This window comes from Ranitomeya variabilis, chromosome 3 (genome assembly GCF_051348905.1).
Source record: "Ranitomeya variabilis isolate aRanVar5 chromosome 3, aRanVar5.hap1, whole genome shotgun sequence".
In the NCBI taxonomy this organism is placed as follows: Eukaryota; Metazoa; Chordata; class Amphibia; order Anura; family Dendrobatidae; genus Ranitomeya; species Ranitomeya variabilis.
Genome location: NC_135234.1, coordinates 642,341,235 through 642,364,939, shown reverse-complemented (window position 1 = coordinate 642,364,939; position 23,705 = coordinate 642,341,235). Strand labels below are relative to the sequence as shown.

Genomic DNA, 23,705 nt, shown 5'->3' with positions numbered 1-23,705 from the left:
GGAGAGGGAAAAAACATACACAGACTGAAATGAGAATTTAGCAAAGGAGGCCACTTCTAGCTAAATAGAAAGGAAGGACAGAGTACTATGCGGTCAGTATTAAAAAACTAGAAAATATCCACCACAGAAAATACAAAAAACTCCACAGCTAACTAAAGATATGGAGGGTATATCTGCATCTCCAGAAATACCAGCTTGGCTAAAAAAATGCTAATACAGACCAAGCTGGACAAGACAAAACATAGAAAGGAACTGAACAATAAGACCACAATATGTAGACAGCAAATCAAGACCAGACTTATCTTTGTTGAAAAGAACTGCAAAGCAGAAGGAACCAGGCAGGGATGTGAATCCTCCAGGAACAATGGACAACTGGCACTGACTAAAGGGTGAAGCAAGACTAAATAGCCCTGTCCAAATTGCTAAAGGTGAAAACAGAACAATGGACAACTGGCACTGACTAAAGGGTGAAGCAAGACTAAATAGCCCTGTCCAAATTGCTAAAGGTGAAAACACCTGATAAATGCTGTGATTCAGAGACAGCAGCGCTACCACTTACAACCACCGGAGGGAGCCCAAGAGCAGAATTCACAACAGATGGGTTACGGTTGGGAAGGGATCGGATCAAGTGCACAGGTGCTGAGATGCGATCTTGAGAGTAGAGTAGAGAGTCGATCTTCTGTAATGGCGGAGAAGTTGGTTTTGGAGGTGGAGGGCTGGGTAGTTGGGAGGATGGGCTCTAGGGGTTGTCGAATAAAACTGTCTCTGATGTTCTCAATCTTCTGCTTGAAAAATGAGGCAAAGTCTTCAGCTGAGATGAGGAGGGAGGGAGGAGGTGCTGGGGGACGGAGGAGAGAGTTGAAGTTGTTGAATAACTGTTTAGGGTTGTGAGACAGGGAGGATATGAGAGATGAGAAGTAGGTTTATTTTGCTGTGGCGAGTGTGGTCTTGAAAGTAGTGAGGGACTGTTTGAATGCGATGAAGTGCTCGTTGGAGTGGGATCTTTTCCATCTCCGCTCAGCAGCCCTGGAAGCTCGCCTCAGTTCTTTGGTCAGGCTGGTGTGCCAGGGCTGTCTGTTGATTTTGCGAGCTTTGGTATGCGTGAGAGGGGCAAGAGATTCCGAAGCTACAGCTGTTGTGGTGTTACATAGAGCTGCAGCGTCATCCACATTGTGTAGGGAACTTATGTCTGTGAGAGGGAGGAGGGATTCAGAGAGTGAGTGTAGATCAAGGTGTATAAGATTTCTGCGAGGGTATGCAAGTTTGTGGGGTGGGGATTGTAGACAAGGAGTGGAGATGGAAGAGAAAGTGAGTAGATTGTGGTCAGAAAGAGGAAGAGGTGAGTTAGAGATGTTAGATAGGGAGCAGAGGAGGGTGAAGATGAGGTCCAGTGTGTGACCATCTTTGTGAGTGGCTGCAGAAGACCATTGAGTGAGGCCGAAGGAGGAAGTGAGAGATTAGTTTAGTGGCAGCTGAGAGGGAAGTGTCAATGGGTATGTTGAAGTCACCCATGATGATAGTGGGGATGTCCGCAGAAAGGAAATGAAAACCCAGAGAATAAAATTCAAAATATTTTATTCATAATAGATTAAAAACAGAAATTATTCTAAATTATACAGAAGGGGATTAGAGCACGGCAGAATGAACTCTGGCAATCCACAACATAACTTGATTCAAAATATCAATCAACAATAGACTAGTATAGTCAGTGCAGAACAACCGTGCACCAGCAGGTTCTGGAATATACTGGAAAAATTCCACTGAATAGACAAAGAACTGCCCATAGAAAACTAAACAAATGTCAGTCCCTAGAGTGCGCATTCAGGGCTCTCAAAGTTTAAATGAGCAATATATAGGTGCTGTGCAATGTACAGATAGAGGTATCTACATAATAAGGTAATAAATACTAGTAAGGTGCACGTGCATTAAATAGAATGGATCTCAATACATAACAGAACACCTAGCATGAAAAGGTTAGTTGTCAAGGCAGTAGCGACATGTTGTTACCTGCACTGTGTGGATCGCAGTGAGAAAGGAGGGAACCCCGACTCGCGTTTCGCAACGTAGCTTCTTCCTGGGGGTCAGGATAGTGAAGGTGACACAGTGCCAGCTTTTTAAATGCAGCGGTAGTCACGGCGCTTGCGTCCATCGGACATGCAACAGGAAGCGGCGGGTGCCGTGACTACCGCTGCATTTAAAAAGCTGGCACTGCATCCCCTTCACTATCACGACCCCCAGGAAGAAGCTATGTTGCGAAATGCGCATCGGGGTTCCCTCCTTTCTCACGGCGATCCACACTGTGCAGGTAACAACATGTCGCTACTGCCTTGACAACCAACCCTTTCATGTATAATTTAGAATAATTTCTGTTTTTAATCTATTATGAATAAAACATTTTGAATTTTATTCTCTGGGTTTGCACTTCCCTTTTCTTTTGGTCTGTGTAATCTTGGAAATCTACCATATGAATTTGTTTGGTCTATAATCTTTGGGTATTAGAAAGGAAATGAAGTAGCCAGGTGGTGAAGTGGTCAAAGAAGGTGGTGGCTGGTCCTGGGGGGTGGTAAATGACAGCCAGTTGGAGGTTAGAGGGGGAGTAGATGCACACAGAGTGCACCTCAAAGGAGTGGAGGGTAACAGAGGGTGGCAGTGGGATTGGGGTGAAGGAGCAGTAATCTGACAGAAGAAAACCAACTCCTCCGCCATGCTTGCTGCTGGGGCGGGGTGTGTGAGAAAGGTGGAAGCCACCATACGAAAGTGCAGCAGGAGAGGCTGTGTCAGAAGGGGTGAGCCAGGTTTCGGTGATAGTGAGGAAGGAAAGTTTGTGAGTAATAAAAAGATCATGGATGTAGGAAAGCTTGTTGCAGACAGAGCGAGCGTTCCACAGAGCTCCTGTTAGTGGGACTGGGGAAGCGGGGGCCGGGCAAATGGGTATAATGTTAGAGAGGTTATGGAAATTTGTGATAGAGCGTGGATCGGAGGTAGAACTGACTGTGGGGATGTAGTGAGGACGACCAGGATTTGGAGAGATATCACCAGCAGTGAGAAGGAGCAGAGAAAGTGTTAGCAGGTGGGAGAAGTAGAGGGCATGAGGTGGCTGTCTGTGCTTGGATATCACTCTATGTTTCTCAAAAGCATGAAAAATCTGATCTACAGCAGCTGGGGTATATTCTGACCCGGAGGGGTATAATCTGGCCTAGGCCAAACTATACGCCAGGGTATAGTTTGGCCTAGGCCATAATATACCCACAGTATATTCTGGCCCAGAGGGGTATAAATTGGCCTAGTCCAATTTATACACAGGGTATAGTTTGGCCTAGGCCACTTTAACCCCGGGTATATTCTGGGTGGGGGGATTAATCTGGCCAGATACACCGGTACTGAACCGAACACGGACTTTTTACTGTATATCCATTTCCTGATTGAGTTCACCTGTCTAATAAATCTTGTTGAAAGGTTTCAGCACACCCCATCAACAATTTTTTAGACTGTGGCCACTTTCAAGTATTAGCATGACTGTGATTGGCTGCCGCAGCACTTTGCAAACACAACACTGTGTGTACACTGCAACCCATATCTCTGGTAGTTCTAGGCTAAAAGACTCTGTGTGTTCTCTGCATCCCCCTGCCTGTTGGGGTACCTTCCTTTAAGCCGTTGCATGTACTATGCACTCGCCCCATGCCTGTAGTATTGTCCTTTAAGCCACTGTGTGTACTCTGCTCCCCCTTGCAGTGAGAGTACTGTCCTTTAAGCCGCTGTGTGTACTCTGCTCTCGCTTTCCTGTGGGAGTACTGTCCTTTAAGCCTCTATGTGTACTCTGGACCCCCCAGCCTGTGGGAGTATTGTCCTTTAAGCCGCTGTGTGTAGTCTGGACCTCCCCGACTGTGGGGGTACTGTCCTTTAAGCCGCTGTGTGAACTCTGCTCCCCTTGCCTGTGGTGGTACTGTCCTTTAAGCCATTGTGTGTGTAAGCAGGTGCTGAGATGGATTACGCAGGAATTGCAGAGCAGTACGGTACAACAATACTATTTATTCTTTTAACAGGAAAAGTTAAAGTAGTCTCCTCGCAGGGAGTTAATAGGCAGTAGCCTACAACAAGGGTAAAATTAATTAAATAAAATGAGTGCGACAGTCTAAGTTTTAAACAACACTTATCGTAGCTCCTGGTGGGGTCCTTAGTCCACAGTCCGATGGGAGTAGTAGTGCTGGCAACGGCCAGTGTAGGGTCCTCAGATGGGGTCCAAAGTTAACAATCCGTCTTCTGGAGGTTGCGGGCGGTCTCTGGTTTTAGCCGCTGAGCCTCTAGTCCATTTAACTGTGGAGCAAAAGAGTAAAGCTCTCCGCAAGGTTCCTCGTGGCACGTGTCTTTCTGTGAAGCTCCCGTCACCTGAATGGCTGCTCTGCACGGCTCTGCTCGGCATGCGCTCCTCTATGTGCCAGCCAAAGTGAGGATCTCTGTCGTAGTCTCTGTCCCACACGGGTGCCGCTGTGCGTCTGTCAGCAATGGGGTCACACCTCAGGGTTCTGCACCGGCCCCTCACTTCTCCACACGAGCGCTGCACTCTGCTTAACCAAGCGCTCAGCGCTCTCACTGGCTCAGTAGCCCGTATGCAAAAGCTCTGCCACAGTTCTGCCCTCCATTCAGGGTCGGCTCCAGGTTTTCATGTGCCCCTAGAGAGAGAATCTCAGTGCGCTCCTTTAACACATGATCCACAGTTATGGCAGAGAAATCTAGTTATAGTACAATGCCAAAGATTTCACTTACTGTACTTTTTACATTACAAGTGATATCTATTGTAAATTCTACAATAGATCAGAAACTGGCGAATCCTCACAGCGCACAGAGTGACTGCAGACTTATCATTTTAGACTGGACAGTGTAGTCCTCCATACAGTATTATGGGTATGGGCACCACATAGTCCAAGAGGTAAGGGGGACTCTTACTCCTTCAAAACAGATACAATTGTGCATTACGATGAGCTAATGGATTGCAAAGGGCCGTTAATCCCTTCACCCCCAAGGGTGGTTTGCACGTTAATGACCGGGCCAATTTTTACAATTCTGACCACTGTCCCTTTATGAGGTTAAAGTTCAACGGATCCTGTTGATTCTGACACTGTTTTCTCGTGACATATTGTACTTCATGATAGTGGTAAAATTTATTTGATATTACTTGTGTTTATTTGTGAAAAAAAATGGAAATTTGGCAACAATTTTGAAAATTTTGCAATTTTCCTACTTTGAATTTTCATGCCCTTAAATCACAGAGATATGTTACACAAAATACTTAATAAGTAACATTTCCCACATGTCTACTTTACATCAGCACAATTTTGGAACCAAAATTTTTTTTTGTTAAGGAGTTATATTGGTTAAAATTTGACCAGCAATTTCTCATTTTTACAACACCAGTTTTTTTAGGGACCACATCACATTTGAAGTCACTTTGAGGGGTATATATGATAGAAAATACCTAAAAGTGACACCATTGTAAAAACTGCACCCCTCAAGGTGCTCAAAACTACATTTAAGAAGTTTATTAACCCTTCAAGTGCTTCACAGGAATTTTGGGAATGTTTAAAAAAAAAAGAACATTTAATTTTTTCACAAAAAAATTACTTCAGATCCAATTTGTTTTATTTTACCAAGGGTAACAGGAGAAATTGGACCCCAAAAGTTGTTGTACAATTTGTCCTGAGTACGCTGACACCCCATATGTGGGGGTAAACCACTGTTTGGGCGCATGGCAGAGCTTGGAAGGGAAGGAGTGCCATTTGACTTTTCAATGCAAAATTGGCTGGAATTGAGATCGGACGTCATGTTGTATTTTCAGAGTCCCTGATGTGCCTAAACAGTGGAAACCCCCCAATTCTAACTCCAACCCTAACCCCAACACACCCCTAACCCTAATCTCAACCCTAACCACACCCCTAACTCCAACACACCCCTAACCTGAACACACCCCTAACCCTAATCCCAACCCCAACACACCCCAAACCCCAACACACCCCTAATCCCAACCATAACCCTAACCACACCCCTAACCCTGACAGACCCGTAACCTGACCGTAAACATAATCCAAACCTAACCCTAACTTTAGCCCCAACCTTATCCCTAACTTTAGCCCTAACCCTAACTTTAGCCCCAACCCTAACCCTAACGGGAAAATGTAAATTAATAAAACATTTTAAATTTTTTTATTTTTCCCTAAGGCGGTGATAAAGGAAGTTTTGATTTAATATTTATAGTGGGTTGTTATAGCGGGTTTTTATGTTTGGCAGCTGTCACACACTAAAAGACGCTTTTTATTGCAAAAAATAGTTTTGCGTCACCACATTTTGAGAGCTATAATTGTTCCATATTTTGGTCCACAGAGTCATGTGAGGTCATGTTTTTTGTGGTTACGTTTTTGTTGATACCATTTTCGGGCACATGACATTTTTTGATCGCTTTTTATTCTGATTTTTGTTAGGCAGAATGAACAAAAAACAGCAATTCATGAATTTCTTTTGAGGGGGCATTTATACCATTCCACGTTTGGTAAAATTGATAAAGCATTTTTATTCTTCAGGTTAGTATGATTACAGCGATACCTCATTTATATAATTTTTTTGTTTTGGCTCTTTTATACAATAAAAACTATTTTATATCAAAAATAATTATTTTTGCATCGCTTTATTGTGAGGACTATAACTTTTTTAATTTTTTTACTGATGATGCTGTGTGGCTGCTCGTTTTTTGCAGGACAAGATGACGTTTTCAGCGGTACCATGTTTATTTATATCCATCTATTTGATCACGTGTTATTCCACTATTTGTTCTGTGGTATGATGATAAAGCATTGTGTTTTGCCTCGTTTTTTTTTTTTTTTTACGGTGTTCAGTGAAGGGGTTAACTAGTAGGACGGTTTTATAAGTCGGGTTGTTACGGACGCGCGGGATACTAAATATGTGTACTTTTATTGTTTTTTTACTTACATAAAGAAATGTATTTATTGGAACAATATTTTCTTTTTATTATTTATTTAGGATTTTTTTATATATATTTTTACACAGTGTCATTTTTTTTAAACTTTTTTACATTGTTCCAGGGTGGGACATCACTGTATAAAGTCAGATCGCTGATCTGACACTTTGCAGAGCACTTTGTCAGATCAGTGATCTGACAGGCAGTGCAGGAGGCTTGCCGGCGCCTGCTCTCAGCAGGCACTGACAAGCCACCTCCCTGCAGGACCTGGAAGGACCCCACGGCCATCTTGGATCCGGGGGCCTGCAGGGAGACGACAGGAGGAGACCCTTCGGAACAATGCGATCACATCGCGTTGTTCTGAGGGTCTCAGGGAAGCACGTCGGGAGCTTCCTCCCTGCGCAATGCTTCCCTATTTCACCGGAACACTGCGATCTTGTTTGATCGTAGTGATCTAGGGGTTAAAGTGCTGGGAGCGATCGGTGACCACTCCTGGCATATAGTGCTGGATGTCAGCTGTGATAATCAGCTGACACCTGGCCGCGATCCCCCCTGTGAGCACGGCTGATCGCATATGATGTACTATCCCATCCATGGTCATACGGGGCCAGGTCACCTTGATGGGATAGTGCGTCTGATGTCAGAAAGGGCTAAATTGTTCTGACACAGCGGCCCCTTCTCTCTGTGTCCTCTATTGACTAGAGATGAAAAAACTTGTTCAGAAAATGTTTGCCAATCTCAAATTTGGCACAAACGTAGCACATTCGGATTCTTTATTACTCAAAGTCAGCAAAATTTGGTCACAGATCGGTAAATGATCACGTTTCAATTGCTTTTGTTTTCACTTTATTTAGGATAGTTAGTGCTGTATGATGAGTGGGGGGACGTGTTTTATGAGGGGTGGGGGGGTGTCTAGGTCAGAGGAGATGCAGAGTGTAATTTTTTTTGCTTTAATAACTTAATGGGTGTATATTCCAGCAGCCAATCAGGGCACAGAAAACATCCACAATGTATTGACACAAGGTCTTCTGTGATTGGCTGCCAAAGTCACATGTCCCTGCCCATATAAAAGCAAACCTCTTGTTTTGCTGTCACCATTTTCTCAGTGTCACATTGCAGAGAGGCCGCTCCTGCTAGTGCTGCTGCTGTGAACTTGTCAGTTAGCTAGATAGGATCCTGTCCTGTGTGAAATCGATCTTCCAGCATCTAACTAGATTGTGCTAACACAGTGTTGCAGGTTCAGGACGCCCAATTTGCTAATCACAATCATTTGGGCAAAAACTGTCATAGTGAGGACTCAGAAGGCCAGATTTCCTCTTAAAAATTCTTTGTCCTAATATAGGGGTCCAGTCAGGAGGCCGTTTTTTTCTAATCCAAATTGTGATAAAACTGTGATGCAGTGAGGAATCAATAACGGTAAAGGTATTTTCAATAAAACGTTTTCTTTCAAGTGCAACAAAGTTCAGGGGAAACTAGAAGCTGCCACAACCCGATCGGCTCTTCTACATAGAGGCGATGATCAGATCACCTGTATGTAAGCAGAATTGCTCACTTGCTATGAGCGCCGACCACTGGGAGGCGCTCACAGCAAGTCAGCACTGACAACCATAGAGGTCTCCAGGAGACCTCAAGCTGTCATGCCAACACACCGGTGACCCGCAATTAAAACAACTGACATGTCCTGGGAAAGATGTGGGCTCACCATCAAAGCCCACATCAAAGTGAGGGAGGCCGACATCGGGCGTAATAGTATCCACACTCCAAATCTCCCCCGCACACATTAAATCCCCCCCTTCCCCGCTGCACTTATTCTTCGGTGTCCTCAGCTTCACTGGAGCACTTACCACCAGTGTTCGCCTCTGCAGCGCGGGCGAGTAACGTCAGCAGTGTGATCACATGATCTGATTATTTGTACACAATCGAACAGACTAAGGGACCTGTTTAAATGTTATTCTAATTCACCGATATAATAACTTTTGGGTTTTCATTGGCTGTAATCCATAATTATCAACATTAACAGGAATAAACACTTGAACTACCGTATATACTCGAGTATAAGCCGAGATTTTCAGCCCACTTTTTTGGGCTGAAATTGCCCCTCTCGGCTTATACTCGAGTCATACCGGGGGTCGGCAGGGGAGGGGGAGCGGGGGCTGTCTAAAAATACTCACCTAGTCCAGGCGCGGTCCCTGCTTCCCCGGCGCGGCAGCAGCAGCTTCAGCTTCTTCCTGTACTCAGCGGTCACATGGTCCCGCTCATTACAGTAAATGAATATTCGGCTCCACCTCCCATAGGGGTGGAGCCGCATATTCATTACTGTAATCAGCGGTACCATGTGACCGCTGAGTACAGGATGAAGCGCTGCGGCGTCGGGGAAGCAGGATCTACACAGCGGCAGGACCAGGTGAGTATACGGGGAGGGGAGCGCAGCGCTGCGCAATAGTCACCTGCTCCTCGTTCCGGGCGCCGATCTGTCTCCAGCAGTGACGCTGAGGTCAGAGAGCGCGGTGACGTGGTCAGTGCGCGCCCTCTGCTGAACGTCAGTGCTGGAGACAGATCGGCGCCGGAACGAGGAGCAGGTGACTATTGAAAGTGCCGGGGGCCTGAGCGACGGAGAGGTGAGTATGTGATTTATTTTTTTTATCGCAGCAAATGGGGCAAGTGTCTGTATGGAGCATCTATGGGGCCATAACATTCATGCAGCACTATATGGGGCCATAACATTCCTGCAGCACTATATGGGGCCATAACGTTCCTGGAGCACTATATGGGGCCATAACATTCCTGCGGCACTATATGAGGCCATAACATTCCTGGAGCACTATATGGGGCCATAACATTTCTGCAGCACTATATGGGGCCATAACATTCCTGCAGCACTATATGGGGCCATAACATTCCTGCAGCACTATATGGGGCCATAACATTCCTGCAGCACTATATGGGGGCCATAACATTCCTGCAGCACTATATGGGGCCATAACATTCCTGCAACACTATATGGGGCCATAACATTCCTGCAGCACTATATGGGGCCATAACATTCCTGGAGCACTATATGGGGCCATAACATTCCTGCAGCACTATATGGGGCCATAACATTCCTGCAGCACTATATGGGGCCATAACATTCCTGCAGCACTATATGGGGCCATAACATTCCTGCAGCACTATATGGGGGCCATAACATTCCTGCAGCACTATATGGGGCCATAACATTCCTGCAGCACTGTATGGGGCCATAACGTTCCTGCAGCACTATATGGGGCCATAACATTCCTGCAGCACTATATGGGGCCATAACATTCCTGCAGCACTATATGGGGCCATAACATTCCTGCAGCACTATATGGGAGCCATAACGTTCCTGCAGCACTATATGGGGCCATAACATTCCTGCAGCACTATATGGGGCCATAAAATTCCTGCAGCACTATATAGGGCCATAACATTCCTGCAGCACTATATGGGGCCATAACATTCCTGCAGCACTATATGGGGCCATAACATTCCTGCAGCACTCTATGGGGGCCATAACGTTCCTGCAGCACTATATGGGGCCATAACATTCCTGCAGCACTATATGGGTCCATAACATTCCTGCAGCACTATATGGGGCCATAACATTCCTGCAGCACTATATGGGGCCATAACGTTTCTGCAGCACTATATGGGGCCATAACGTTTCTGCAGCACTATATGGGGCCATAACATTTCTGCAGCACTATATAGGGGCATAACATTTCTGCAGCACTATATGGGGCCATAACATTCCTGCAGCACTATATGGGAGCCATAACGTTTATGCAGCACTATGTGGGGCCATAACATTCCTGCAGCACTATATGGGGCCATAACATTCCTGCAGCACTATATGAGGCCATAACATTCCTGCAGCACTATATGGGGCCATAACATTCCTGCAGCACTATATGGGGCCATAACATTCCTGCAGCACTCTATGGGGGCCATAACGTTCCTGCAGCACTATATGGGGCCATAACATTCCTGCAGCACTATATGGGGCCATAACATTCCTGCAGCACTATATGGGGCCATAACATTCCTGCAGCACTATATGGGGCCATAACGTTTCTGCAGCACTATATGGGGCCATAACATTTCTGCAGCACTATATGGGGCCATAACGTTTCTGCAGCACTATATAGGGGCATAATGTTTGTGCAGCACTATATGGGGCAAGTGTCTGTATGGAGCATCTTATAGGGCCATAACGTTTGTGCAGCACTATAAGGGGCAAATATCTTTATAGAGCATCTTATGGGGCCATAACCAGCATTTGTGCAGCATTATATTGGGCAAATGTGTCTATGGAGCATCTTATGGGGCCTTTATTAACCTTTATGCAGGATTATATGGGGCATATTTTAATATGGAACATCTTATGGGGCCATAATGAACAGTATGGAGCATTATATGGGGCTTCTGATTCAATATGGATATTCAAAGACACTTAACCTACTGATGTCTCAATTAATTTTACTTTTATTGGTATCTATTATTACTTTTGACATTTACCGGTAGCTGCTGCTTTTTCCCCCCTAGGCTTATACTCGAGTCAATAAGTTTTCCCAGTTTTTTGTGGCAAAATTAGGGGGGTCGGCTTATACTCGGGTCAGCTTATACTCGAGTATATACGGTATATAATATATGAGTTTATGAGTTTCACTTTTTGTATTGAAGAACTGAAATGAATTAACTTTTTGATGATATTCTAATTTGTGAGAAGCACCTGTATGAACACTGGGGATGGGGGGGGAGCTGAGGCAGGGCATGTTTGACAGGGGGACGAGGCTCCCCCTGGTGCCGATTACACAGATAGCGTTGAACCACACAGTATGGACCTGCGAACCGAATGTGGCTAGAGTTTGGATATCCCTGCTCTATACATTTATGTGTCATGTGTCCATCGTAATAGAATGCAGACCCCAAGCAAACATCCCTATTTATACCTACTTGGAACCAATCCACCAGAGGTGTATCTAGCCTTTTCCTTTCCCCATAATGCCACATTTCTGCCCCCATACTGTCCAGATTTGTGCCCCCATACTGTCCTGATTTGTGCCCCCATAATGACCTGATTTCTGACTGCCCCCATCATCCCCCATATCATATGTTCCTCAGATTTCATCCAGCCCCCAGGCTTTGCTTCAGTCCTCACAAGTGACACAACACACAATTTACTACCGTTGCATTGCCCCTGGCCCCTGCTCCCGACCCTCCCTATCATGCAGGCTCCATATAGCTGACCCCCAACCAGCCCCCTTAAATTTCAAACATTATCATTCTGATTCTATTAAGTTCGGTCAGTTTCTTCAGCTCCATTACCCGATCCCCACGGCCGCAGTCTGGAGCTGGAGCACTTACCACCGTCCAACAGCCGAACACTGGCGCAACGCAGCAGCCTGTCACGCTTGCCTGGCCCTGCTGTGTCTGTGTGAAGAGTGACGTCAGCCACTGCTGGTGCTTCCTTGATGCGGAAGTGCCAGCGGCGGTCAGCGCCTCTCAGCGGTCGTCAGGGCTTAAACTGAGGAGGGACTCAAACAGATTCACAAGGCAAGCCGAAGGGTACTAGGGACAGCGGCACCGCTGTACACCTTGGGATTCGACGACGTGCAGCACTTTCTCTGAGCCGGCTGTCAATTTGACAGCCGGCTCAGAGAATGGGATTATCTCAGACTGTGGGGGCAGCATTCTGCCGCCGACGAGGAGCCTCCTTGGACCACCGCATCATCAGGCGGCCCGCTGGCACCCCCCTGTCGGCTGTGCCGGGGGCACATGCCCCGGCTTCCCCCCCCCCCCCCCGGATAAGCCACTGCAACCCATACACCCCCAATATATACTTTTTTTTTTGCTCACTTATATAGCGCCATTAATTCCACAGCGTTTTACAGACATTATCATCACCGTCCCCAGTGGGGCTCACAATCTAGATTCCCTATCAGTATGTCTTTGGAGTGTCAGAGGAAACCCACACAAACACAAGGAGAACATACAAACTCCTTGCAGATGTTGTCCTTAGTGGGATTTAAACCCAGGACCCAGCACTGCAGTGCTAACCACTGAGCCTCCATGCTGCCTTGAAAGAGCCAAACTCTCACCATTTATTCAGCCCTCAGAAGCACATGGGAGTATACAAGTAACATAAGTTTGTTTGCATTTTCTAGATCTGCTTTCCCCTTCAGGAATACAAAGATCTCCATTTTTCCCAGAAGTGTCCTGGACCAGGATACTGTTGCCAGAACTATTGGATAATTCAATTAAAGGGGTTGCCCATTCTTACGACATTGAAGACCTAATCTTTAGATATCAGGTCAGTGGGCGGTTTGACGCTTGGAACAGCGTGGCTCCCTGTGCAGTGATTGTTGACAGAAACTGCATCTCAGCTCTTATTGAAGTAGCCAAAAGTTTTATAAGTCTGGCTAAGAGCTATATTATTAGTTTTAAACTTGAGTTATACTTTAGCTTTTCTTTTTTAACCTATTGCTTACTTATATGTGGAACAAAACTAATCTTCAACTATTCAATTATCCAATTATTTTGCAGGATATATTTGCATCTCCCATCATGTGGCTCCTTCTGTTGGTGGTGTTTGGCCTGATCTTCTTGTACAGATGGTATAGACAAAGTCTGATCCTGAAAAATCTCACCAGCAAATACGTCTTCATCACTGGATGTGACACTGGATTCGGAAATGTACTGGCAAAACAGTTAGATAAACGTGGAATGAAGGTCCTGGCTGCTTGTCTGACCAATGAGGGCGCAGAAAACCTAAAGAAAGAGACCTCCAGTAGACTGCAAACAATAATACTGGATGTTACCGACAGCAAAAGTGTAAGCGCTGCTGCCGAAAAGGTGGCAGCTACGGTTGGAAGTAAAGGTAATCATATGTGTCTCCTTACCTATATAAAATGTGTGCTATTTATGCTTTTAGTAGTGTTTTTTGTACAATATGAATCATATACTATGTTGCATTAAAGGGGTTGTCCGGTACTAACTAAAGATGAACGGATCTTTTGAAATTTGAATTTGCTGGCTTCAATGAATTTTCTTAAAGATTTAATTTGTGGTGATCAAATTTGCATGAATTTCAATACCGGAAAGCTTGTAATTGCGTGGAAAATATATGTGACGGAGAGGAGAAAGAACCCGCGCTGACCATAAGAGCTTTCACTCTATAAGAGAAAGAGGATCCCACTCACCATAAGAGATTACTCTCTAAAGGACAGAGAGAATCCCGCTTACCATAAGAGCTCACACTCTATAAGATAAAGAGGATCCCGCTAACCATAAGAGCTTACACTCTATAAGACAGAGAGAACCCCGCTGACCATAACAGCTTACACTCTATAGGACAGAGAGAACCCACGCTGACCATAAGAGCTTACACTCTATAAGAGAAAGAGGATCCCGCTCACCATAAGAGCTTACTCTCTATAGGACAGAGAGAACCCCGCTAACCATAAGAGCTCACACTCTATAAGATAAAGAGGATCCCGCTAACCATAAGAGCTTACACTCTATAGGACAGAGAGAACCCCGATGACCATAACAGCTTACATTCTATAGGACAGAGAAAGAGAGAGAGAGGAATCGGATCACCATAAGAGTTTACACTGCATGGAAGAGTGATAGAGAACTCAGGTGGTGATAAGAGATTAGACTCTACAGGAGCTAGATGACCCATCTATATATATAATTGTCTAAGGGTTTTTCTGTCTGTCCTGGAAATCCCAATAAAGAAACAAGACGTGCACTCTGGAAGTCGTATGGTAGGTGCTGGTTGAACCCGGAGGGATAACTTTAGACGAAAACAACCGCACTCAAAATGTAGATTTGCGTCATAAGTGTAAAGAGTTTAATGGGGACACCACAGTGATACAATCAATTGTTCAAGTATTGCAGAGGTAGGTATTGTAGAGGTAACGTTTCGACCCTAACGTGGGCCTTTGTCAAACCTCACTGACCTTCAGGAAGGAAGAGAAGAGAGCAACGCGGAACGCGATGGCTCCAATGAGACAGGAAAACTTAGAAAATCCGGAATGGCACGGATAAAGGGTAAAGTCCCTGGAAGAGCTGTGGGTCCAACGTCCAGGAGTGGCGGCAAGGGTGTGTGTCAACACACACCCTTGCCGCCACTCCTGGACGTTGGACCCACAGCTCTTCCAGGGACTTTACCCTTTATCCGTGCCGTTCCGGATTTTCTAAGTTTTCCTGTCTCATTGGAGCCATCGCGTTCCGCGTTGCTCTCTTCTCTTCCTTCCTGAAGGTCAGTGAGGTTTGACAAAGGCCCACGTTAGGGTCGAAACGTTACCTCTACAATACCTACCTCTGCAATACTTGAACAATTGATTGTATCACTGTGGTGTCCCCATTAAACTCTTTACACTTATGACGCAAATCTACATTTTGAGTGCGGTTGTTTTCGTCTAAAGTTGTCCTGGAAATCCCGCGTCTCTGATTGGTCAAGGCCGCCTGGGCCTCGACCAATCAGCGACGGGCACAGTATCGACGTAGATGTCATAATGGTTGCCATGGCGACGATGATGTCATAAAGGTTGCCTAGACCAATCAGCGACGGGAACAGTCTGCCGCAAATTCTGGAATCATCATTGTCCATATACTACGGGGACATGCATATTCTAGAATACCCGATGCGTTAGAATCGGGCCACAATCTAGTCTTACTATAAGAGCTTACACTCTATAGGAGAGAGAGAGCATCCGTGGATCATAAATGCTTACATGAGTCGCCCGCAAGGGCCTAGAGGTACTCGGTACCGGGTCCGGTAATTGTTAAAGGGGAGGTCACATTGGCGGTGACGCGATCCATGGCCTTGGGCACCCAAGTAAAAGGGGAACAGTCTTTAACATGTTTTGTTCTCATTAAAGTTTCTGTAGTGGGCGGGTCCAGCTTTCGCATCGGTTCTTGAACTCCACCCATGGCAACACATCTTCTCCTGTCCTTTATCCACCTCGTGGTGCAACAATGGTGGCCATTACACAGTCCAATACAATCCATGGCGCACAGGACCCATTTCAATGGATCAGTCCATCCTGTTCGTGACACCAAGTTGAGTCACCCGCCAGGGCCTAGGGGTACTCGATATCGGGTCCAGTCGTTGTTAAATGGGAGGTCACGTGGTGGCGACCCTGTCCATGGCTCTGGGCACCAAAGTAAAAGGGGAACAGTCTTTAAAGGGGATGTGAAAATAATAAAAGCTTGTGACGCCACCTGTGGTTCTCGGTCAGAGGTGACTGATGCTGTTTAAAGGGGTCCTCTGGGGGTGATTGTGCTACAGCTTAGATGGTGTCGCTTCCCACTGGTGAAGCAGGGCTCCCGGTGTGTTTGGCCAGAGTGGTGTGGCGCAAAAAATAAACGGAGGACACACAGTTACAGTCTCTTTACCTGGTTTACTGGTTGTAGTAAGCCACAGTCCAGGGTACCAGCAACAGGTGGTGATGTGGTCTGGCCGGCCTGGAGGCAATGGTAGATCCCTCTCCCAGGTGAGGTTTGTAAGCCTTCCAGCTCACGCTCTTACCAGGCAGGCTGGACCACATCTCCATCTGTTGCTGGTACCCTGGACTGTGGCCTGCTACAACCAGTAAACCAGGTAAAGACGTTACAACCTTGTGTCTTCCATTTATTTGCCGGCATTCACCATCTTTGCCATACACATTGGGAGCCCTGGGGACCCCGCTTCACCTGTGGGAAGCAATACCATCTTGCTGCCGTACCATCACCCCCAGAGGACCCCTTTAAGCAGCGTCGGTCACCTCTGACCGAGTACCACAAGTGGCATCACAAACTTCTATTATTTTCACATCCCCTTTAAAGACTATCCCTTTTACTGTACTTGGGCGCCCAGGGGCATGAACTGGGACACCGCCACCATGACCACCCCTTTAACGACGACCGTACCCGGTACCGAAAACCCCTAGGCCCTGGCCGGTGACTCAGGGGAGCTTCCCTACATATATTCTGGCTGGAGGAGGAGTTAAGTAGTCTGTCAGAGAGGAGTGAGGAGTGGAAAGCTTGGGCCATGCAGACATGAGATTCTGCAGCTCCTGACAGGTCAGTCTGTGAGAGACTGAGGGGAGAAGAGGAGAAGGAGAGGAAAGATACTGGGAGTGGAGCTGCAAGAGGGCTCACTCCAGAATCAGCGCAGAATACCGAAGGCTGGAATTTCGAGGTTGTGGGGGTAACTGTATGCCCCAAAGCAGAAACCGGCGGGCAGGAGATTCCAAGTCACCTGTCCACCATTACATCCGAGGGCACAGCAGCATTTAGAGCCCAGAGTCGCTGCAAGTAAGGGCACCTGTAAAAAGGCTCGAGTTGCCTGTCATATGGATATTGTCCTATTAATAGGACAGAGAGAAAGTGAGGACCTTGTGTGAAGCCTTAGGCAGCAAGGGACTACATCACAGCACAGTAAGGAAGGCTTCCAACCCCACCTGGCTAGTGGGATTCCAAATTGCTTTTAAGCTGGCCGGACCTCACCAGCACCTGTGATCCTACCCTGGACTGTGGCTGCATACTACCAGTAAAGGTAAAGAGACTGCAACCTTGTGTCCTCCAATTATTTCTGGCACTACACCATCTGTCATCTTTATCCACTACACCGGGAGCCCTGGGGACTAAGCTTCACCTGTCAGAAGCCATAACATCCCTGCTGCAATAACATCATCCCCAGTGGACCCCTTTAAGCAGCGTCGGTTATCCCTGACCGAATACCACAGGTGGCGTCAGGAACATTCTTTATTCACAACAACCCCTTTAAAGACCTTCCCTTTAACTTGGACTCCCAGGGCCACGGACCGGGTCACTGCCACCATGACTACCCCTTTTGACCACCGGACCCGGTCCGAGTACCCCACAGTCCTAGCGGGCGCTCCACTCGTGAATTGAGCCTCAAGTAAGGATGCGTGAACTTGAACAGGAAAGTTCGGTGTTTGTACCGGACACCTAGTGTTTGATATCAAACATGAAAAACTGACATTTTACTGTATGTCCTGTTTCCTGTTTTGGTTCGCCAGTCTAATAAAGCTTGCTGAAAGGCTGCAACGCAGCCATTCAACAAGCTTTTAAACTGTAGGCACATCCAGAGCCATCACAGCCATGTCAAGCATTGGCATGGCTGTGATTGGCCAACGCCGCACGTAACCTGGCCTGTATAAATGCTGGATCACGAGTGCTCCCTTCATTATGCTCTTGTTAGTGTAGGGATAGGATTCATCTGGAGCGAGGGACTGGTTCTGACTGCACACTCTGCAAAACACAACGCTGTGAGTACTCTGAAACCCCTATGTGTGCTATTTCTGTGGTAAAAGCTGCTGTGTGTACTCTGCAAACTTGTCCGTGAGAGTACTATGCTGACAGCTGCTATGTGTACACTACACCCCCGCCTGTGGCAGTATTGTCCTTGAAGCCGCTGTATGTTCTCTGCACTCCCTGCCTGTGGTAGTGCTGTCAGAAAGGTGTGTGTACTCTGTACCCCCTCCTGTGGGAGTACTATACTTGAAGCAGCTGTGTGTACTCTGCTCTCCCCTGCCTGTGGGAGTACTATCCTTGAAGCCGCAGTGTGTACTCTTCACCCTCCTGCCTGTGGGGGTACTGTCCTGGAAGCCGATGTGTGTACTCTGCACCCCTCTGCCTATGGGAGTACTGTCTTTGAAGCTGTAGTGTGTACTCTGCATCCCTCCACCTGTGGTAATATTGTCCTTGAAGCCACTGTGTGTACTCTGCACCCCCTGACTGTGGGAGTACTGCCTTTGAAGTCGCAGTGTGTACTCTATACCCCCCGCCTGTGAGTGTACTGTGTTTGAAGAAGCTGTGTGTTTTCTATTAGTCTGAGAAATAAATAATTGTTATCAGCTGTGTCATTGCTCTTAGTAGGCCCCAAAAATACTTTTTCAGGCCTGGTGTATGTATTCTAGTATTTTTGCAAAACAATATATCACATCAGCCATTTCTAGGACTCAAAATACTTTTGCAGGCCTGGTGTGTGTTTTGTACAACTTTTGTAAATCAATATATCACATCAGCCTTCTTATTGCTAATTCTAGGCTCCAAAAATACTTTTGCAGGCCTGGTGCCTGTTTTCCAGTAGTTTTGCAAAACAGTATATTGCATCAGCTGTGTCTTTACCATTTTTAGGCGCCAAAAATAATTTTTAAGGCCTACTGTGTGTTGTCTTGTACTTTTGAAAATCAATATATTGCATTGCTCGTGTCGTTGCCATTTTTAGGCCCCAAAAATACTTTATCAGGCATAGTGAGTGTTTTATAGTACTTTGGCAAATCAATATATCGCATCAGTCATGTAGATGGCATTTGTATGCCTCCTCCTGCTCTTTCTTCAGCTGCAGTCTCAGCCTCTTCCTCCTGTTCATGATCAACAGGGCCACCTACCTCCTTGCATTTAGAGGACGTGACAACATCACCACCACCCCCACCACCAGTGTCACCAAGCATTTCCACACCGTCACATGGAAGTGTTCAGCTTTCCATCAAACAAATCCTCAAGAAAAAAAGGAGATACCAACCTAGCCACCCACTAGCCATGGCCCTGAATGCCAGCATTTCAAAATTACTGGCCTTTGAAATGCTGTCATTACGGCTGGTGGAGACGTACAATTTAAAAAAAAAATGATGTAGGTGGCTGTTCTGCAGTATGTTGTTCCCAGCTGTCACTACTTTTCCAGGCAGGCCATCACATGTTACTGACCTAATCAAGTGTACTAAACAATGCCATCAGTGGCAAAGTCCACAAAACCATCGATTTGTAGACCAGTAAGTACAGCCATGGACGTTACATCTCCCTAACTTCCCACAGGGTAAATGTAGTGGCTGCTGGGGCAGTGGCAGAAGGCATTCTACCTCATGTCCTGCCACTACCTAGTGCTGGACGTTTATATGTCCGGGTTCCCTCATCCTACTCTTCTTCCTCCACCGCCTCCTCATTAGGTCACAGGAAGACCTACACCACCAAAGGACATCAGGCTGTTCTTATTATTTATTATTATTATTATTTATTTATATAGCACCATTGATTCCATGGTGCTGTACATGAGAAGGGGTTACATACAGATTACAGATATCACTTACAGTAGACAGACTAACAATGACAGACTGATACAGAGGGGTGAGGACCCTGCCCTTGCGGGCTTACATTCTACAGGATTATTGGGAAGGAGACAGTAGGTTGGGGGTTGCGGGAGCTCCGGTGTTGGTGAGGCGGTAGCTTCGGTAGTGATGAGGAGGCAGCGAGGTCAGTGCAGGCTGTAGGCTTTCCTGAAGAGATGAGTTTTCAGGTTCCGTCTGAAGGATCCGACTGTGGTTGATAGTCGGACTTGTTGGGGCAGAGAGTTCCAGAGGATGGGGGATATTCGGGAGAAGTCTTGGAGGCGATTGGATGAGGAGCGAATAAGTGTGGAGGAGAGAAGGAGGTCTTGGGAGGACCGGAGATTACGTGAGGGAAGATATCGGGAGATTATTTCAGAGATATATGGAGGAGACAGGTTATGGATGGCTTTGTAAGTCAGTATTAGTAATTTGAACTGGATACGCTGAGGGAATGGGAGCCAGTGAAGAGATTTGCAGAGGGGGGAAGCGGAGGAGTAGCGAGGAGAGAGATGGATTAGTCGGGCAGCAGAGTTAAGGATGGACTGGAGAGGTGCAAGGGTGTTAGCAGGGAGGCCACAGAAAAGGATGTTGCAGTAGTCAAGGCGGGAGATGATGAGGGCATGCACAAGCATTTTAGTAGATTGAGGGTTGAGGAAAGGACGGATTCTGGAGATATTTTTGAGCTGGAGGCAACAGGAGGTGGAAAGAGCTTGGATGTGCGGTTTGAAGGACAGGGCAGAGTCGAAGGTTACTCCGAGGCAGCGGACTTCGGGTACGGGGGAAAGCATGATGTCGTTCTTAACCCCTTAACAACCAGAGGTATTTTTGGTTTTGCATTTTCATTTTTTACTCCCCGTCCTCTCAGAGCCATTATTTTTTAGTCAAATGACCATATGAGGGCTTGTTTTTTTGGAGGATGAGTTGTGCTTTTGAATGACACTATTGGTTTTACCATGTCTTCTACTTGAAAACGGGAAAAAAAATCCAAGATAGGTGCAATTGCAAAAAAGTGCAATCCCACAGTTGTTTTTGTTTTCTTACCATGTTCACTAAATGCTAAAACTGACCTGCCATTATGATTCTCCAGGTCATGTCAAGTTCATAGACACCAAAAATGTCTAGGATCTTTTTTATTTAAGTAGTGAAAAAAAATTCTAAAGTTTGAAAAAGAAATTGCTCCATTTTCTGATACCCGTAGCGTCTCCATTTTTCATGATCTGGGATTGGCTGAGGGCTTATTTTTTGCATGCCAAGCTGATGATTTTAATGGTATCATTTTGGTGAAGATATCAACTTTTCATCGCACGTTATTGCATTTTAATGCAGTGTTGGAGCAACCAAAAAAAGTGATTCTGGCGTTTTGACTTTTTTTCTCATTACGCCGTTTACTGATCAGGTTAATTCTTTTTTTATATTGATAGATCGGGCGATTCTGAAGGCAGCTATACCAAATATGTATATGTTTGATTTTTTTATTGTATTATTTTGAATGAAGCGAAAGGGGGTGATTTTAACTTTTATATTTTTTATTTTTTTAATATTTTTAAAATCTTTTTTTTTACTGGTGGCATGCTTCAATAGTTTCCATGGGAGACTAGAAACTGCTATAATCCAATCGGCTCTGCTACATACAGGCGATGATCAGATCTCCTGTATGCAGCATAAATGCTCACTTGCTATGAGCACCGACCACCGGGCGGCGCTCATAGCAATCCAGCAGTGACAACCATAGAGGTCTGCTGGACACAGCTAGTTGTTATGATGACCCATCGGTGATCTGTGATCACATGACGGCGTCACCTATGGGCGGGACTTCCGGCGTACTTGCCGGAAACGCAAGTTAAATGCTGCTATGTTTGACAGAGGCATTTAATGGGCTAACAGCCGAGGGTGGATCACGATTCCACCCACAGCTTTTAGAGGCACATGTCAGCTGTTTAAATCAGCTGACATGTGCCAGAAAAGATGTGAGCTCGGTGCCGGAGCCCACTTCAAAGGGAGGGTGTCCGACATCGGCATACATTTACACCCGATATAGGGGTTAAACTCCTCTGTAAAAGTTGTGGACTGGGATCAAACAGCAGACAGTTGAGTGGTTGGTGACAGTGAACCTCTTGCCTCTTGGTGATGTGCAATAACGGGCAAAATCTCAAAGCAGCTCTGGGCCTAGCTGGTTTGATGCACTTGGAATTTGGAGGTTCAGAGCTTCCTAAAAAACTACCTACACATGCTGCTGAAAGTGCAGGCGGTGTGTGCACACTTTCAGCATTCTCATCCTGCTGCTACTCACCTGTCCGCGTTGCAGCATCACTTCCTTCCCTCTCACCGGCTGATATACGACACATCAACAAGGTGGAAATCCACCTTGCATATGCTGGAGAGACTGTGTGAGCAGCAGCAGGCAATAGTGGAGTTTCAGCTGCAGCACGCTCGGATGAGTCACTATAAAGATTATAAGGGATAACTCAGGAGACTCTTTGCATGGAATAAGACAACTACAGGACACAGTTTTATAAGTGGTGAAGTCTATATTATCACACGGTGATTCAAACAGGTGCAGAGAGAAACTCAAGTCCACAACTCTTGGTGTAAATATTAAACACAGCTTAACAGTCTATAGGAAACTTCAGAGGAAAATGCAATCACGCAGAAAGTCTATGAAGCACAATTATTCTTGAGGATACTTGACATGAATAAGTGTCATGGTTCTCAATGGCAAGAGACCGTAGTAAAGCATACAAAAAGGACTAGCTCTTGGAAGATGGGAACTCGAGCTGACTGTGAGCTAAACCTACCACACAACTAACAGTGGCCGGGTAGCGTGCCTACGTTTTATCCCTAGACGCCCAGCGCCAGCCGGAGGACTGACTGACCCTAGCAGAGGAAAATACAGATCTGGCTTACCTCTAGAGAAATTTTCCCCAAAAGGCAGACAGTAGCCCCCACATATATTGTCGGTGATTTTAGAGGAAATTGACATACGAAGTATGAAGATAGGTTTAGCAAATTGAGGTCCGCTTACTAGATAGTAGGAAGACAGAAAAGGGAACTTCACAGTCAGCTGAAAACCCTTTCAAAACACCATCCTGAAATTACTTTAAGACTCTAACATCAACTCATGACACCAGAGTGGCAATTTCAGCTCACAAGAGCTTCCAGCCTCAGAAATATTCAAACACAGAGAACTGGAACAAAAATGCAAAACAAACTTAGGACTACAAGTCCAACTTAGCTGATAGTAGTCTAGGAGCAGGAACATGCAACAGAAAGGCTTCTGGTAACATTGTTGGCCGGCATAGAAATGACTGAGGAGCAAGGTTAAATAGAAAACTCCCACATCCTGATGGAAACAGGTGAACAGAGGAGATGAAGCACACAAGTGCAGTACCACCAGAAACCACCGGGGGAGCCCAGAAACCAAATTCACAACAGTACCCCCCCCTCAAGGAGGGGGCACCGAACCCTCACCAGAACCACCAGGGCGATCAGGATGAGCCCTATGAAAGGCACGGACCAAATCGGAGGCATGAACATCAGAGGCTGTCACCCAAGAGTTATCCTCCTGACCGTAACCCTTCCACTTGACCAGATAC

The 23,705-nt window shown here is 46.1% G+C and overlaps 1 protein-coding gene across 2 annotated transcripts in view; it reads left to right on the top strand.

Moving 5' to 3' along the window:
• The window catches only part of LOC143816811 (17-beta-hydroxysteroid dehydrogenase type 6-like), a 418,991-nt gene that overhangs the window by 7,499 nt on the left and 387,787 nt on the right, over positions 1-23,705 (top strand). Inside the window, exons 2-3 of one of the 2 annotated variants that reach the window (XM_077297672.1) lie at positions 13,156-13,301; positions 13,535-13,868. In XM_077297672.1, the coding sequence (XP_077153787.1) occupies positions 13,556-13,868 (313 nt within the window). In that variant the 5' untranslated portion in view covers positions 13,156-13,301; positions 13,535-13,555. The remainder of the gene's footprint in view (positions 1-13,155; positions 13,302-13,534; positions 13,869-23,705) is intronic. The other variant, XM_077297671.1, reaches the window with a different exon arrangement.